The sequence below is a fragment of the Monocercomonoides exilis genome (genome assembly GCF_001643675.1).
Source record: "Monocercomonoides exilis strain PA203 chromosome Unknown scaffold16-1735695, whole genome shotgun sequence".
Lineage (NCBI taxonomy): Eukaryota > Preaxostyla > Oxymonadida > Polymastigidae > Monocercomonoides > Monocercomonoides exilis.
The window spans coordinates 306,415-323,461 of record NW_027150561.1 but is presented as its reverse complement, the minus strand read 5'-3'; the positions used below and the strand labels follow the sequence as shown (position 1 = coordinate 323,461).

The following is a 17,047-nucleotide window of genomic DNA, read 5'->3' as shown; positions in this document are numbered from 1 at the left end:
AAAAAAAAAAAAAAAAAAAGGGAAAAACGAAAAAAAAGTAGAAGTGAAGACACGTGAGGTGTTGAGAGTTTTGAAAAAAAAAATATTTTTGAAAATTGGATTTTTTAAAGAAAAATATGATTTGTGCGACGTGAATGAGTTCATTAATATGATTAATCTGGCTGGCATAAAAGTGCAACCCCGCGTCTAACCCAGTGCTTTGGAGGCATATCAGAAGGTAGAGTGATTGTGAGCACATAGTTTGTTGAATGACCAGTAGTTGAAAGTGTTCCAGCACGTGTACTAATCTTGTACACTGGGCAATCATAACGATTTGCAGGTGAAGATATTACAAGTCCAGAAGGCAATTTTCCAGCAGCAACAAGATCGGTCATCCGTTGTCGATCCTTTTCTCGCATCTCCCTTTCTTTCTCATGCTCCTCTTCTGTCTTTCCTTTGTCGCTACCGTCTCCTGGCATTTCGTCATCTGATGCATTCAAGATTTTGATAACTGATTTTTCTTCTGGCCGAAGCCAGATAATGGGCATAGATACAATCAGCTCACCAGCAATTGACTCTCCAACTGTGTGAGTGTGTCTGTTCCATCTTGCACCATCCATAAATAGTCCGCTAACAAAACAACCTTCTCCATCTGGTGGTGGCTGTTTGATAAATGCACTTTTTGATTTCTTTTGTTTTCGTTTTCGTCTTGATTCATCTTCATCCTCATCCTCATCAATATCTTTATCCAGATCTTCATCAGTAGCTCCATCTGTTTCTGCTTTTGCTTCTTCTTCCTCTTCCTCTTCGTCTGGGTTTTCAATTATAAGATGTCTAAATGCAATCAAATCAATTGGAATATGACGTGATCTTGCATAATTCTGTAACGTGCCCGTAAGAAAAGCTTGAGGGAAGAAGAAGTAAGGTAAAGGAAATACTACTGGAGGACCATCACGTACCCAATCAGACATAAATCCAAGTCTAAGTTTCAAATCAGAAACCCAAGCACCAATACCTTTAAGTGAAGGATAGCTCACAGGTGCCCAAGCATCTGGAACTTGTCCTGCTGTTAACTGTGAAGCAATACGTTCGCATGTAGCTGACAGAACAACGAGACCAAGCAATGCATTGATTGTTTCTGTAAGTGTTGATCGTATCATCGTCAAAAGCTTGTTGTATCGCACAAGATCCTGTACAAGTACAGTGTTCATACATTCGTCATGCCTCGTTGGGTATTTCTTGCGAATGGCAGGAATATCAAAATTGTTTGGAGGAAGTTGCGCAAGGATATCTTTAGCAAGACCAACAACTTTCGACTGTCCTTCTTCACTAGCTCCTGACATTCCAGGTTGAAGATCAACAAGCCATCCAACCATCTCATTTCCTTGTCTTCTCAGCAGCGTAAGACCAGCATTAGCATGCAAGCCGAATAGCTCTGGTTCATCTCTGCTAGATAGATTATCGTCAATATACTTCAAAAAGTCATCTCGCGTAAATGGAGTATTATTAAGAGGAGGAGGAGGCTTTCCAAAGAGATTGTATTCAGGATCAGAAAGGGCAGCAGGAGTGTACATTTCATCCAAAAGAGAAAGCAATGTGCGTCTGTCCCAATCATCTGTAACTCTTCCTCCATAGTTCACATGACCAGTTATATAAATAAGCGCTTTCCACGGAATAAGTTCGTTAATTTGGGCGATAACCTCACTTGACACAGCAGCAACTGCATTTGATTTGTTTTGTTCGGCAAGTGCAATGGTTTGCTTTGATCCTCCTCTCTTCTTTTCTTTTGTCATAGTTACTGTGGACTTTGAAGAAGAAGAACCAGGTCGTTGATTACGTCCAGCGGCTGCTTTCTTCCCTTTACCAGTTTCCTCTTCTTTTGCATTCGAATCATCTGTGTTGCCTTCAGCTCCTGCAGTCAATGCGAGGAGTGCCTTGTGCTTTGCAATCGTCTGCTCCATGAACATCTGAAGCTGCTGCTCGCAAATCAAAAGATCGCTTTCATTAAATTCATATGGGATGTTGAATCCAAGTGGCCCAAATTGTCTTCGCTCCAATATAAGAGCATGGAAATATGTCAAATTGTAAAGAAGACGCTGCCAGTGGATTGGTGCTCCATTGCATGTTTCAGACACAAACTCATCTGAATAGCGAAGGAATGCTCTTTCAACATTAGCTCTGACACCAATTGGAGGTTCATTTGTCATTTTTACAGCATTTTGCAGCACTGCAACAGGGAAAGTCGGAGTTGGCATTGAGGTTAGCCATACTCTGAATTCTGGATGTGTTGTGACTGGATTAATGGATTCCAGAAGCTCTTCCATGGCAGGCATCCATGAAGGATACAAATGGCAGTTCTGAAGGAACACCCACAATCCTCTTTCCTTTCCAACTCGCAGAAGTTCTTGAGCTGGCTTGTCCTGTTTCTGCCCAAGTGAAAGAGTTACAAGTTTGTCCTTCTTTTTCATTGCAACAGAAAAGTCCTTCAGAAGAATTGAAGGATCAGCTCCAGGTGAAAGCACAAATACCAGCGGAGTCAAGTTGTTTGAATCTTTGAAAGCGCTTGCAAGATCAAATGGTGGAGGACGCACATATCTCTCTCCAATAGTTGATACAACGTAGTCAGTTATCGCAAATGGAAGCCAGTCAGGACGCAGTACACGAATCAAGCACAATCTTCCCAAAGGAGATGCTCTTTCAGCGTATGGCTTTGGCAGTGGTGGAATTTGGAATTGGTTGTCTCCCTGTGATTGATCTGTATCCATTGAAGTATGTATCCATTTTTTCCATTGGCTTGTTCTCTTTGTGAAGTGAGTTTCGATATCTTCGAATGTCTTCAGCTCGGTCATTCCAGAAATATCTCGCCACATCTGCTCAGTTATCCAAGATGGATCTGGATTTGCTATTCTGCTTGATAAACTGGATGGGCCATTAGCAAGGAATTTTCGTTCATTTTGATCAACTTTACCTTTCAGTCCTTCGACAGTTATTGCCAATAAGAATCCAAAGAGAAGTTTGTGTGATTGGAACAACGATCGGCAAACATTCGTGTATACAACTTCCAACAAATGAGACATAATCAACTGAATCTTCGCCATCTGGTCCGGATTCTGCGGCTCGTCAGAAAGTGTAGTTGTGAAAAGCCCCACAAACCAATTCAGTGAATACTGATACATAGGATCAATATTTCTCAACGAAGCTATGCAGAAGAAAAGTGCTGATCCCCGCTGTGCAATTGACATGTACACTGTTCGAGACTCTGCGATTTTCTGCCCCATCTTTTGGTTCTCCTGCATTTTGATATCCAAAGAAGCAGCAAGTTCTTTAGAATCTTTAAGTTTGTCCACAAGTGTTGCATCAGCAAGAAGATCTGTTTGATTAGGATCTGTCAGCATTGCCAAAATGCCATCTTCTGCTGCTTGCTTCTGCTCCTGTGCCTCTGCATTTTCCATAATAAGTTTGTTTCTCTGCTCTTCCATTGCTGGCATCTCTGATTGAATGACCATGCCAAGAAGCTGATCTTCCAACCCAGCTGGTGTAAGTGTGAAGTTCACCAAGCAGCATTTTGTGGAAATTTCTGGTGGATAAGACGGATTTGGATGTTTAGTTGTGAGATAAAGTTGGAACGCTGGATCATATTCAACATCATTATCCCCGAGTCTGATAAGCAGTTGTCCCCGTGATTTAAATACAGCCTTTGCTAGCAACGGATACAGTGCAGAATCGATTGATTCTGTAACACCTTCAATCAAAACGCACCATCCGTAACGGACAGCCTGTTCCAACGAACGCATCAGGTTCGCATCTGGACGAAGGATCTTCAAGTTGCGCTTCTTTTCCATTTGCTTGATCCACTTGTTAGCCTGCCCCTGTGGATCAATGAACAATGGCCATTGAAGTCCAGTTGTGCCAATAATAGCATTTTCAGTTGAGTAAGAATCTGTTGGAAGAGAATAAATCTGCCACTGCCGAATAGTCGTTGGCACTCCAAGGCAATTGATCAACGAAGCGTCAGCGGAAATAGGAAGATATTTGTATTTTGCGATTTCATCTTTAATGAAGTCTGACAGTGAACTTCTGTAAGAGATAGTAAATGCACCAAAATAGGATAATGCAGCACTCGAAAGGACCATATCACCAGTCAGCGTTTTCATTCGTGCATCTTGTTCATTTGCTGTTGCTGACCAACGAGTCTTTTCTCCACCCAGCCCGCTGATCACAGCCTTTGCCAAGTTCAGTTTTCTTTCGCATGTTGCCACTTGTTCGGCGAGACGATCCCGTTTAACAACAGCAGCAGAGTATTTTTCCATCAGCTCCTTCAAACCAGCCTCTATCGCTGCTAAAGTTGCTCTCTTTTCTTCCAACCGCTTCTTCACATCTTCCAATGTTGCTCTGGCCTCCTCCAATGCCTTCTTCTTTGGACGGACAATCTTCATCTTTTCATAATAGTCAACAATAGCATGGATCCATCCACAAATATTAGCTGCGGCTGCGCTGTGATTTTTGACAACTTCTGGTGTGAAATCGGGGTTTGTTAAATATGGACGCATTGCAGCAACAATGTCATCATTAAGTTCTGCATCTGCATTAAACCCGAAGATCCACGATACAAATTTAGGATCTGCCAGCACTTTCTTTGAGGATTCCCAGTAATCCAACTCTGTTTTCCCAGTTCCAGAACGAATGGCAGTTGGCTTCACTCCTTTCATCACGCAAATAGCCTCCATCACCAACTTCACTCCAGATGGTGGATGCCTCATCTGTTTCATTTCATCAAGCATCTTCTTTTCTAATTTTGCAACCATTTCCTGTGCACGAAGCAGAGCGGGCATAGCTTCGTTCAACTGTGCTTCGCAATCATCAGAAAGCTCCTTTGCTTCTTTTTCTTGAACTAACACGATTTTCTCTTCCTTTTCGACAAGAAGTTTGTTTTCAGAAGCAGACTTTTGATCTTTTTCTATTGTTTTCATTAGTTCCTGAGTTTCACGCTGTGCTTGTTTCTGATGTGGAACCATCGATTCCAGTTCTGCCTGCATTCCTTTCACAGAGTCCTCAGTCTTCTTCAGCACATCCAACCCACCAACGTATCTCTTCTTGGTTGCCATAATTTCTGCTCTGCGAGACATAACGATTTTGTGGAAGGTGTGCAAAAAGTTCAAAAATGATGTTGGGGTGATGTGATACACACGACGCTCTTCTGCCATGAATTGCTTTGCCTTCTCCTGAACTTTCAAGTGAATTGTCACAAGAAGCTCGCAAATCTCGTCGATTAAATCAGTTGAACCTTCAGTTCCAGCTTGTGGAGCAGATGCTGATGAAGAAGCAGATGCTGAAGATCCAGACGAAAATTCTTTTCCTTGTTCAGATGCAACTTTTGTGAGCCAGTCAATATCAATTGTCCCAACACCTTCGCCTTCCGAGAAGTACTGCTTTGCGACAGACAACAGCGCGTCCCTTGTCCACTCCTCAAACACATCAACCGTTGTGCAGTTAATCAGCGAAGGGAATTGACGCAATCGATCTCTGAATGCAGAGCCCAATGGAGACATGCACAACACCACACGCACACGCGCCTGGCACCGTTCAGCAAAGAAGTTGTACACTGAAGCTGGAGATGAAGCTTTGCCTGCTGCTTGAGCATCAGGTGTCACTGCTTGAAGGATTTCATCAGTTTCATCTTTATCAAACAGATTTGGAACAACACCTGTATTCAATATACCACTGATATCTTCCAGCCAAGCATCTTCCTTCAATTGATCATCACTCAAAAGGAACACACACCATTTTTTATCTCTTCCAGCACGAAGAAGCAATTGTTTCAGATCTTCCCTCCAGTCATCTCGAGAGTATCCTTTTGTTGGTGTAATTGAGTGCATTTCATAATCTGCAATCTGTGTTGCGAGTCGAGCAAGCGATTTCCTTCCGCTTCCTCCAACACCAATCAGAAGACAATGCCCTTTCGGAGTTCTCACAACACGTAATATGCGAGCCACATGTTCAATTGCTTGTTTGAATAGCACAAGATGCATTGGAGAGCTGTTATGAAGTGAGTTGTAGTCCTCCAATGATTGGAGCAGTTGGGTGTGTAGCTCAGACATCGAGAACACTTCTGCATATCTTCCACTGTTATCAAAGTCTCCAAAGATTGTTGAAGGTCCGGCTCCTTGTTCTTCTTTTTGTTGAAGCATTTCTTTGTAGTTTTTGTGGAAGTATTGTTGGCACGTATCTCCTAACATATCAGAAAACCACTTTTTATCTTCCTCTCCCATCAGACGATCGCCAAACACTCTTTCGCACTCGTGCATTACCAATCGAATAAGAGAGTCGACATCTGATAATATCATTTCCTTTCCGTCGCTTCCATCAGCAACTGCATCTGAAAGTCCAACATGGGCAATTCCTTGGAAGACTTTGCTCAAATCACGAAGGTTGAAAGTGTAATGAGACTTTGCTGGTGTTGGACGCAAATGTGCAGAAATGGTGAAGTACACATTTGTGGTTGCTTCAACAATAGGTTCGGACAGTCTCTTGAGAGATACTGGGAATTTGCTCAAAATCCAGTTTATGAGAATGTTGAAGATCTGATTCAAGGTTGTCACATCCATATCTGGCATGTTCAGTCTCGTGAAGTGTCGAGCAAGACGTGGGGTAACTGCAGTCCTTCCACCACCTGGAGGTGCCATAGCAGTCACCAGGAACACATCAATAATCTTCTTGAATACAAGTTCTTTTCTGTTGTACCATCCCCCTTGATCAATCAACTGTCGAAGCAATTCCAAAGGAGGTTGTGCTTTGTATCGCTCTGGTGCTGGCATATTCAAATCATCAATAAATGTCGCAAGCTTTTTGCCTCCGGGTGGACCAAATAAGTTTGTTCTTCTCTGATAAAGTTTCTGATCAATCATATCTTGAGTCTGATTGGCGGATGTCTGAGCAGAGAAATTGACAACAAGAGGTTCCCACACTTTGTTGTCAAGTGACATCAGATACGATTGCACAGTTGCTGTTTTCCCTGTTCCAGTTGATCCTCCAAAGAGAAGTGGAACTCCGTGTCCCAGTAGCTGTTCAATAAGATATGTTGCTCTAATAGAATCTGTTGTTGGAACAATGACTTCGTGGAATTGAGCATCTTCAGGAATTGAGAACGGTGGAGCAACTGCATTCCACAAAAGCCACGAGTTGCTTTTCTTATCAAAGCAATAGTCAAATACAAGTCCAGCTTCTGGAAGTGGTTTGACAAGCTTTACGTAATTTTGTGGTTGAAGTTTTTCATCAGTCACAGGTGCAACAAGCTCACGAACAAATTCAGAAAATGCTTGACGATCGGTTCCGACAATGCAACCTCCAATTCCCCAAATTGCAGAGAAGACGAAGATGCATTCGAGCCAAACGTTCAAAGAAGTCTGGGTCATTTGCTCTGGTGCTTCGTCTTTGATGAATGAGCAGAACACAGACTCAAATATCTTCATAACATCATTCACTTTCCCAAAGTCCTCATGAGGAACTCCTTCAGAGCAATTGTCCTTCACAAATTGAAGCATTGGTGGAATGAGCCATTCAACAAGTCTCCACAACTTCGTCTGGAAAAATTCTCTCAGGAGAAGTGTTGCTGTTGATCCAGTTTTAGGAACACCGGGCAGATTGGGAATAATGTTGGCTTGCGATTGCGATTGTCCAAGTGGGCGAAGTTTTTCAAGCGGCACAGTTGATGAGATGTGAGCAGAAGATGCTGAAGATGCAAGTTTTGCTGTTGATGCTGACAAGTCATGCATGGAACGAGATGTTTCCTGTCCTTCACCAGCGCATGTAAGAAGCTGCCAAGTTGCATCTACACGTGCTTTATATTCAGCAGCTTTCTCTCCAAACATTGGCGGATTAAGACGTGTGTGAAGATCCATAAGCCATGAGACTACCATTGGCTTCCATCCCAGTGTATCTGGCTGCATATACACCATACCTGAACGAGAAACTGTAGCTGGTGAAGCTTGAGAAAGGTCTGCCACTTCAAAGATCATTCGCATCTGAGAAGTAAATATGATCACTTCTCTGTTTGGCAAGCACAACTTCTTGTTATCATCCAGCACTGTGTTCATGTTTTCAATCCAAAGAGCATCGACTGGACCATCGCATACAATCCAGTGCTGATCAGGTGACTCGTCCATTGCACAATCTCTCACAACACGTGCAAGAATACCATTTGACCATTCGTGTGATCGTTCATCAAACGTTCCGTACAGTTGGCCAATTGTAATTGACTTCGGGTTCAGCACATGCATGTGCACTTCTTCAAACGAGCCAATCTCCTTTTCATGAAGAATGCACAAAGCTCTGCAAAGCACACGCGCAACGCTCGATTTTCCTGACCATGGCAACCCCACAAGCATCATTCCATGACGTACGCATGTTGTCTCATGCATTTGAATGCATTTAAACAAGAGAGCATCAACTGGTTGAAGTCCGTATTCATGTGCTGCTTCAACGAGAGCTGCGGTCAGATCGTTATAATCAGGCACTGGTGTATTGATTCCAGGGAACAGATCGCCAATGATACCATCGAACAGAGGAAGATCTTCATTTAAGAATTTTGGAACGTTCGAATCCTTCAACGCTCTCAAAACCAACTCGTCTTCAGTAACCTCGCCTTCAATTGCCTCCCGCTTCAGCTGTGCAGCAGCATTAAGAACAGTTTTCACTGCTCTCATACCAAAATCGTAATGATCCTGTGAAGAAAGCTGCTCTGAGCACAGTTGGAAAGTAGCCACCAATTTCTGAGCAAGTGGACGACCCTTTGTGAAACCGCATGAAAACAGTGAAATCTCAGAGATCAAAGCATAATCTGGAATCATCATAGACATTGGACGGAACAACGCCTTCAAGTTATCAGGAAGCTCTGTTCTTCCTGCGTATCCAGGATTCATAGTGATGAACACGGCGTATGTTGGATCAAGAGAGATGTCCGATCCTTGGAACATGAAGTGAGTTTCGTGTCCTCTCACTGCATCCTGAATGCAAGATATCTGCTGTGCCACAACAGACAGCACTTCAATATCAATTCTGTTAAATTCATCGAAGCAAGACCACGCTCCGTTCATGGCAAGCCCTTTGAAGAAGTTGCTCATTGCATCAATGTTTAGACCTTCTTGACAGTTGAACACAACACATTGCTTAGCAATAGCCTTTGCCAGATCTTTCACTGTTTCTGTCTTTCCTGTACCAGCTGGCCCAGCAGGTGCTCCACCGAGGTTCATATGAAGTGCTCCAGTCAGTGTCATATAGCATCTATCTGTCAATGGTGTGATAACCAGCCTTGTTGTGTTTCCCAGATACTCATAGCCATATGCAAGATTTGCGCTGTTTTGCATCACACGCACATTTCCATCGATCCAGTAATAGCGAAGCAGCGATGCCCATTCAAAAGAGTCGAGATCGGCATGTGCTTCCAAAAGATGTGTAACTGAATCACGTGAGTGGACATCAATTGTCAGCATAGCAGCGAGAAGCGTTCGGTCGTTGTCTGTTAAGTTCACTTCTTTTTTATCTCCTTTTCCGTCTGAAGATGCTGCTGTTGCATCCAAATCAGTATCTTCTTCCGCTTCTTCGTTCATTTCTTCAAATTCTCCTTCAAGTTCGGCTCCATCTGTCTCGGTAATTTCACTTTCATCATCTTCAATTCTCTTCTTCTTTGACTTCTTCTTCTGGTTCTTCTTCTTTGATTTGCCAGCCGACCCAACCATTCTCACAATACTTTCAATCTGCATTGTCAGTTTCGTTTCCAATGCCTGCAACCCGCTCATTCCACGTTTCAGTGCATCTGCCACTTGCCTTGTCCACATAATACCATTCACTGCATGCACAACCTGCGCTGGCCATTTCAGAACCCACTCCTCTCTCTCGCACTGATTATATGCTGTGAGTGAATCTTGGATCTGCTTTCTGATTGAAGTCCTCATCATAGCCTCAACATTCAGAAGCCATGCTTCAACTGCTCCTTCAGCAGCAACTGGCTTGTCAAACTGAACAGTTTCGTTTTCAGCAGAAGTCATTGCTAAGACAGTGCATTTCTCTCCTTCACCGACGAAAGTGAGCTTAGATATACCTTCAAAGCATTTTCGAAGATGTGGTTGAACAGCTTGAGGCTCCTTTGTTTTAGCAAGAATTTGCAACAGATCTTCGTCAGACAAGAAATAGAATCTTGGAAAGGCTGTTCTCTTCTTCTCCAAATATGCATCAAGATTCTTCTGGATATAATCCAATTCTTTATTTGCATTATCGAACTGTTGAAGAAGATTTTGTTTCTCTCTCTTCATCAGAGGCAGAATACGAGGAGTCTTCGTAACTTTAGTCATCACCGTTCTCCACATCGTGTCGACTCCCTGGAACCGTTTGGATTCACTTGGAAGTTGCTTCTGGATATCACCAGATGAAAAGATTGGCTCCAAATACATCCAAGCAACTTGGCAGTGAAGCCATGAATCGATTGTGGATCGTAATAGAACAAGTAACTCCTCCCAGGCACGACGTTTCGGTTCGAGTATTCCAACATGCGGATTGCCTGCCATGTTTTGTGTCGACACAAGCTGATCATCCATCAGCTGTATGATTTCATCAACAGCACGCAGAACACACGTTCCTGTGTCTTTGTATGGCAAAGTCTGGAACTCGAGGAGTTTCCATGCATCTTCCATTTCTGTAAGCTCCTTCTCCAGTTTGTATTCTGCAGCTGCAGTGGCTGAAACAGCTTCGATCACAGTCATGTGATTCAGCAGGCCCATCTCGAGGAGATAGTTCAGTGTAAGCTCCATATTGGGCTTCAGTGGAAGTCCGGTTTGTCTTGAAATCTCTTCCCAGTGTCTCTCTTGCATTCCTTCTCTTCTCAGAGCAGCAATCAGAGCCAAGTTTCCTCTGAATCCATCCAACTTCTCTCGCACTGCATTTGCCACTGAGCGAGGCCCAGACAGATCTTTGAATGCTTTCTGTGCCAGACGATACATCGTTTTGTTCCATTCATTGATCTTATCTTCAATATCATTCGGGTTCAACTTCAAAAATGGCCCTTCTGTCCATTCTTCGTAGCTGGTGGTCATCTGATGAGCAACTGACCACAGCTGATAGTGCGGCTCGTAAGATCGCTGTACTGCTGCCAGATGAGGGAAGCTGGTTTCTCCCCACCCGAACAGTTTCTCGTGGCTGTTGAAGATCTGCACCTGCGCAAGGCATCTGTCGAGTCGTGCTTTGATGCCAAACACTTTTGAGGATGCCTCGTCGACATCGCCAAGCTTGTTGAACTTAACAAGAGAGTCAACATCCATCGCCAGTGTGTCCATACCTTCCTGGAACGCAGCCATTTCTTGTCTGTGCTTCTCTTCGAACTCCTTCCGGATGTTGAGCAGCCTCGAGCCTTGCTCGTCTCTGACTGAATCCATTTTCGTCGGAGCCTGTTGTGTTTGTGCAAGTAGAGCATATGTTTGCTTCGGAATTTGGATCCGCTTCGATAGAAGCTCAAGAACAGCAAACGAGCGAGCGATTTCGTGCTCCAAACGAGGAATTTCAGCATCGCTGTTGTCTTTCTCATTCAGCAACTCAAACAGCTCCTCCACATTTGATGGCTTCTTCCCAGCCATTTCAGTAAGTGTCTGGAAGCGCTTCAGTGTTGTTTCATTGTTCTTGTTCACCTGTTTCAATATTCTGTCAAGCATCTTTTTCAACATTCCCTGAACAACCTCACACAGCTTGTCCTTCACAGCAACTGTGTTCACAGCCATCATTCCACAAGGCACCACATCCTCAGTCAATGTGCGAATACGCTGGTTCAGATCTTCCAAGCGCTGGATCTCCACTTCAAGATCTTTCATTTCTTCCTGAAGATGCCTTTCCAACGCATCCAATTCTGATTCACCTGGGAAACGTCCGTTCTCATCTTCGTACTCGTAAATATCTTCTTCTTCCTCCTCCTCCTCTCCTCCTTCCTTTTCTCCTTCACCATCTTCTTTGTTGTCTTTATCTTTTTGCAGAGCATTTCCGCTTGCTCCAACTTTCCTTCCACCAAGTCTTGCCTTTGATGGGCTCCTCTTTATCGAAGACTTTGCTTTTTCTCCGCCTTTTGCTCCGTCCTTTCCAGCCCCTGAATTTCCTCCCTTTCCACGTTCAGCTGCTGGCAGCTGTGCAGTCGATGATGACGATCCCTTTTGAGTGATCTTCTTCATCTTCCGCTGTCTTCCTCTGATCTTATTCTTTCCTTCAACACGATACTTCGGCTTTTCTGGTTCATCCTCATTCTCGTTGTTGTTACCGTCTTTAACTTCTTCGTTATTCCCCCTTTCTCGTTCTTCTTGTTTTGCACCTTCTTCTTTTCCTTCTTCTTCGTTGTCTCCTTTATTGTCTCTTGTACTTTTATCTCCTTTTCCTTCTTTCTTTCCTTTCTCCTTCTGCGCACCTCCTGCACCAGAAAGCAGCATATAATGCGGCTTCAGTTTCATCATTGGCTGCTTTGCTCTTTGAATGACTTCTTCGTGGATTGCATCGTAGAGAGACTTCAGCTGCAGCGGTGGCTCCATCGACAGACGGAGTGTCTCTCTCACCTGCTCCTGCATGGCACAGATGTCTGAGTCCATATGAGCAATATCCCAGTTGGGAAGCACAGGCAAGTTGAGATCAGGCACGAAAAATGACTCAAACTTCGGGATGTTGCGGCCAGCAAAGATGTGCATGGCAGACAGAGTGGATGTGGCCATCTGGTAGATCGATTCCACAGGAGGTAGAATCACCACACGGTGGCCAATGGCTCCTTGTTCCACAGCTTTTGGTGCAGGTACAGAAAGAGATGACAAAAAGAGCTGGTCTGGGTCGTCAGGCAGCGAAGCTGTTGTGTCCATCAGATGCAGCCCAAATATGAACAGAGGAGGAGCAGAGCATGGGAACGGTACAAAACTCCGACCTTTCCAGTAATATGGATCAGCTTCTCGCAGAATATCGTCTGTGTAGATTGCCTTCTTCAGTGAAAAAGCGCTTTGCTTCTCAGCGGTTGCGACAGGTGTGTCGTTGGCATCTGATTCGAGTGTTGGCAGCTGAGGGCCTTCGGGTGGAGGGGCGTGTGGAACTGATTCTCCAGTCACGTTGCCAATTCCCATCGATGCAGCAGGGATTGATATGATGTTCCCTCTGCCGTCTGTGCCCATTCCTTCCTTTGTGACTAAGTTTGCCACAGCAAACGACACCTGCGAATTCGACCTGCGAAGGCCAGATGCTCCAGCAGGAGATGAAGGCGTGTTTGGTTGCTGCTGTCCAGAGAGCTGGTTATTCTCAGCAGATGCAGTGCTTGAAGGTGTCGCAGCAGACGAAGAGGCAGAAGCAGACGGTGTTGCAGGCGAGTTCAGTGCAAGTGGCCCTTTTGTGGTGGACCGTCTTGCTGCAGAGCTTGCACGTGAGCCTCTTCCAGCCGATGCACTTCGCCTGGCTGAGCTACCTCTCGCACCACCGGCAGTGCCGGGTGCTCCGCCAGCACCCGAAGAATACAGCACAATTCCCATCTTCTCCATCCGCTTCTTCTCAGCAATGTCCTGCTCCATCTGGTCGTCGATGGCGCAGCGTGACACTTCGATCAGCTCGTTCGTTCGGAAGAGCATTGTGCCGAGCGTTGGGAAGTCTGACGCGGAGCACACGAAATTCGGTGAGGTGATTGCGATGATGTCAGACTGCTGTGCTTGTTGCTGTTGCTGCTGCTTTTGTGTTTGCTCTTCGCTGTTGCCGTGCGACTCTGTCTCGCTGTCTTCTCTTTCATTCACTGAAGACGAGGCAGATGCTCCTTTCTTTTTGTCTCCACCCCGTGTTGGCTGCTTTTGCGATTTTCCTGCTGCAGCTTTCTTTCCTTTCACCTTGTTATTCTCTTCTTCTTCTGCTTCTTCTTCCTCTTCTGCCTTCTTTTTCTCTTTCTTTTTCTTTGGTGGTGGTGGAATGATGATGTACTTCTGTCTGTGCCGCATAAGTGAGTCCACAAACCTGATCCTGACCTCCTCCAAGTGATACAAGTTCTGCATCGCATAGTCTCTATAGTTCTCCACAATCACATCTCTAAACGCCTCCACCGAGTGCACAATAAGCTGATGCACTTGCTCTCTCATGACTGCATCAGCCAGGCGCGACAGCCTCCCCAGATCTGTTGCCCGGAAGCGCCTCAGCCGAGAAATCTGCTCAGAATTTGTGAGTTCGCTGAGCCTGTCTTCGGGATTCTCGTCCTCCTTCTCTTCGCCAGTAAGCTGGTAGAGCATTGGAAAAGTGCCTGACGGGACAGATCCTTCCCCACTGGTGAAGCGGATGGCGTCATTGCCTGCTGAAGTGAGAGATGACGATGATGATAGGGAGCTCGACGAAGAAGAGGAAGAAAGCGTATGGAATCTGGTTCCGGCGTATGTGTCGTTCTTTTTCTTGCTGTTTTTCTGGTTCGGATCGACCATTCCTGACGCCTCTTCGGGATTCGGGATGATCTCTCTGAATGCCTTTGCCACAGAAGGGATCCACTGATACAGCAGCGCGTCTCGTGTGCGGGCAATCGTAGTCTGCTGCTTCTGCAGGTAGTCCTTCGCTTCGTACGGTGGAGACAGAGAGAAGATGTCCTGCATTGCCTTTCCGTCAGCAAAGAACAGCGCAGACTTGAAAGAGAACCAGATGTATCTCAGCTGCTGCTGCGCCTTCACAAACTGCGGCTGGCCCATCAGAGCACGCGACGCAATCGCCTTCCGAAGAGGATGATAGTCATACGGCGCATGTGGAAGCACCCCGCACTCACGTGGCGGTGGCGGAGGAGGAGGAAGCGGAAGATGGAGTGGCTCCAGCTGCACTCTCGTCTTGTCCTTCCGCAGCAGCTCCATCACAACAGCCTTCTTGTTCGAGTAGATGTAATGTTTGCGCGCCTCCTCCAGCGCCGAGCGCATTGCTGGCACGAATCTCCCTGGCACTGCGCACGCAGCTAGGCACATGACGCGCTCAGCCACATCTGCCGGCATCGACGGGATGTCCTCCGACGGGCGCGAGTCGATGAAAGTGTGCAGCCGCATCTGTGCCTCCATCTGCGCCCGGAGCTCCTTCGCGTGGCGGATACGGTCTTCGAAGAGGTCGGGATCTTCGCCCTCGAAGAACAGATTGAGACGGCGCACAAACTTCGTTCGACTGCGTGACGTTGCGTCTGTCACAAAAGAATAAATTTATACGAATAATAATAATAAAACTGTTTAAATGATAATAGAAGGAGAGTTGCACAGACTTGCTGATCCTTGATTGTCCCACTGAATCAAATATGTCCTTTCTGTGTCGTCGTAGTGCAAAACAGTACATGGACGCCAAGCATATTCTCCATCAGCAGCAAAAAAGCGGCTGTATGCTTTCAATCGTTTAATTGACGGATGATCAGGAATTTCCATCACATCTCCGTTCACGTCACCTGTAATTGACGATTTAGTAAAGAAGCACAGTTTTCATTTAGTGTTAAACACATAACAAAATTTGCGAAAAATATTAATGTTGAAAAATCATCATATGAAAAGTTATTATAATCATCAATAAAAGTTAGTATCACAGGCACACCAGTGTGATAAGGAAACATTTTCTGGATAGCAATCTGCCTTTTAAGATATTCGTCTCTTTCTTCTTCTTCGTCAAACATTTCTAAAGGAAGCATTGCTTGGATCTCTCCTTTCCCTTCAGACGATGGGGGTGCAACTGAAGGAAGAATTCTCTTTTGTCTTGGCTGCTGAACACAGTATTCAGAATTAACTTCAATTTTATAACCTTCGTTGAAATTTCCTTCGCTTTCTCCGTTTATTTCATCTTCATCATCCTCTTCTCCTTCTCCTTTTATATCCTCCCTCTTTATCTCTCTTTCTCTTGTTTCTACTTCAAATCCAGCAGCTTGCACGTTTTCTTGTTGTATTGACCCCATCTCCTTTGGAGACATTCTATCCTGTGGAGACGCCGAACCTTCGTGTTTGCTTCCAATCGAATGAACAGATGACCGTTCAGATCTTCCGACAGACCCTGGGCGTGAACCAGTCCTTGATCCTGTGTGAGAATGATCTGCTTGTGATGATCTTGAATGTACGCTTTGATTGTCAGAACTTAGCGGTCTCCGAGATGCGGAAGAGCTTCGAATTGGTGGAAGAGGCTCATGTGAAATGGGCGTGATTTGAGGAGATGGTTTCTGGGGATCTTTTCGAAATGACGATCGTTCGGGTGTTCGAACAGGACGTAAAGGACCAGATATTTGCGAAAGACCAAATTTTGTTGATCCATGTGGTTGGGATGGATCTAACGTGTTTACAGGATCACTAATGAAAAAATAATTGTTTTTAAAAATTAAACTAATAAATAAGCAAAAATACCCTCTGACTGTACGTCCAGGCGAAGGCATAGAAACAGATGTTATAGTTTTTAATGTTGGTGGTATGCGAATTGAATAATGTGTTGTGCTTTTGGTCTTTGCTTTTGTTGGAGGCTTAATTTTTGTAGTTGTCGTCTTAACTTCTTCTGGAGAAGAATGCTACAAATGCATCAAATAGACAAAAGCATAGCAATGTAAATTGAGTTAAAAAAAATATCAATATTCCTCTCACCTTTGCTATTTCAGAAACTAAAAAGTCATTTTGTTCCTTTAAACGATTGAAAATCCTATGTTGCTTTTCAAAAGCTGTTTTCACAGCAGGGGGCATTCCAGCCTAGTGTATCAAATAAGTATTTAATCATTAACATATTTCATTATTAACAATGATAAAATCAATTTTTTGTTTATTTTCACATAACACAAGTAATAACTATGAATACATACAGTCATTTCGTGAGCAACGGGAGAAACAAGTTTTTCGTAATATTTTTTCTCTTCAAGTAGTTTCTGAGCCATTGAAGCAAATAAGAATTATAAACGGCTCAGTCACGTAATGAAAATGGGAAATGATCAATGATTATTAATTCGAAAAATTAATAAATGATCACAAATGAAGTTTTATTATGTTTGCATGTATAAAACAGCAATGTCATTAATTCAGTTATCTATTTTCTTGTTGAGAAAAGTCGTCAATTGAAG

General features: G+C 44.3%; 1 protein-coding gene across 1 annotated transcript; it reads right to left on the bottom strand.

The window, feature by feature from the left end:
• Positions 1 to 152: 152 nt before the first annotated feature.
• Positions 153 to 16,869, bottom strand: MONOS_14313 (dynein haevy chain, unidentified; the record flags this gene model as incomplete). The annotated part of the gene is made up of 7 exons (XM_067867105.1): positions 16,793 to 16,869; positions 16,581 to 16,682; positions 16,350 to 16,507; positions 15,556 to 16,295; positions 15,236 to 15,412; positions 11,700 to 15,157; positions 153 to 11,651 (listed from the first exon to the last, which is right to left on the bottom strand). Exons 1-7 carry the CDS (start codon positions 16,862 to 16,864, stop codon positions 153 to 155), a joined length of 16,206 nt encoding a protein of 5,401 aa, XP_067729499.1. The 5' UTR covers positions 16,865 to 16,869.
• Between the last annotated feature and the right edge of the window lie 178 nt (positions 16,870 to 17,047).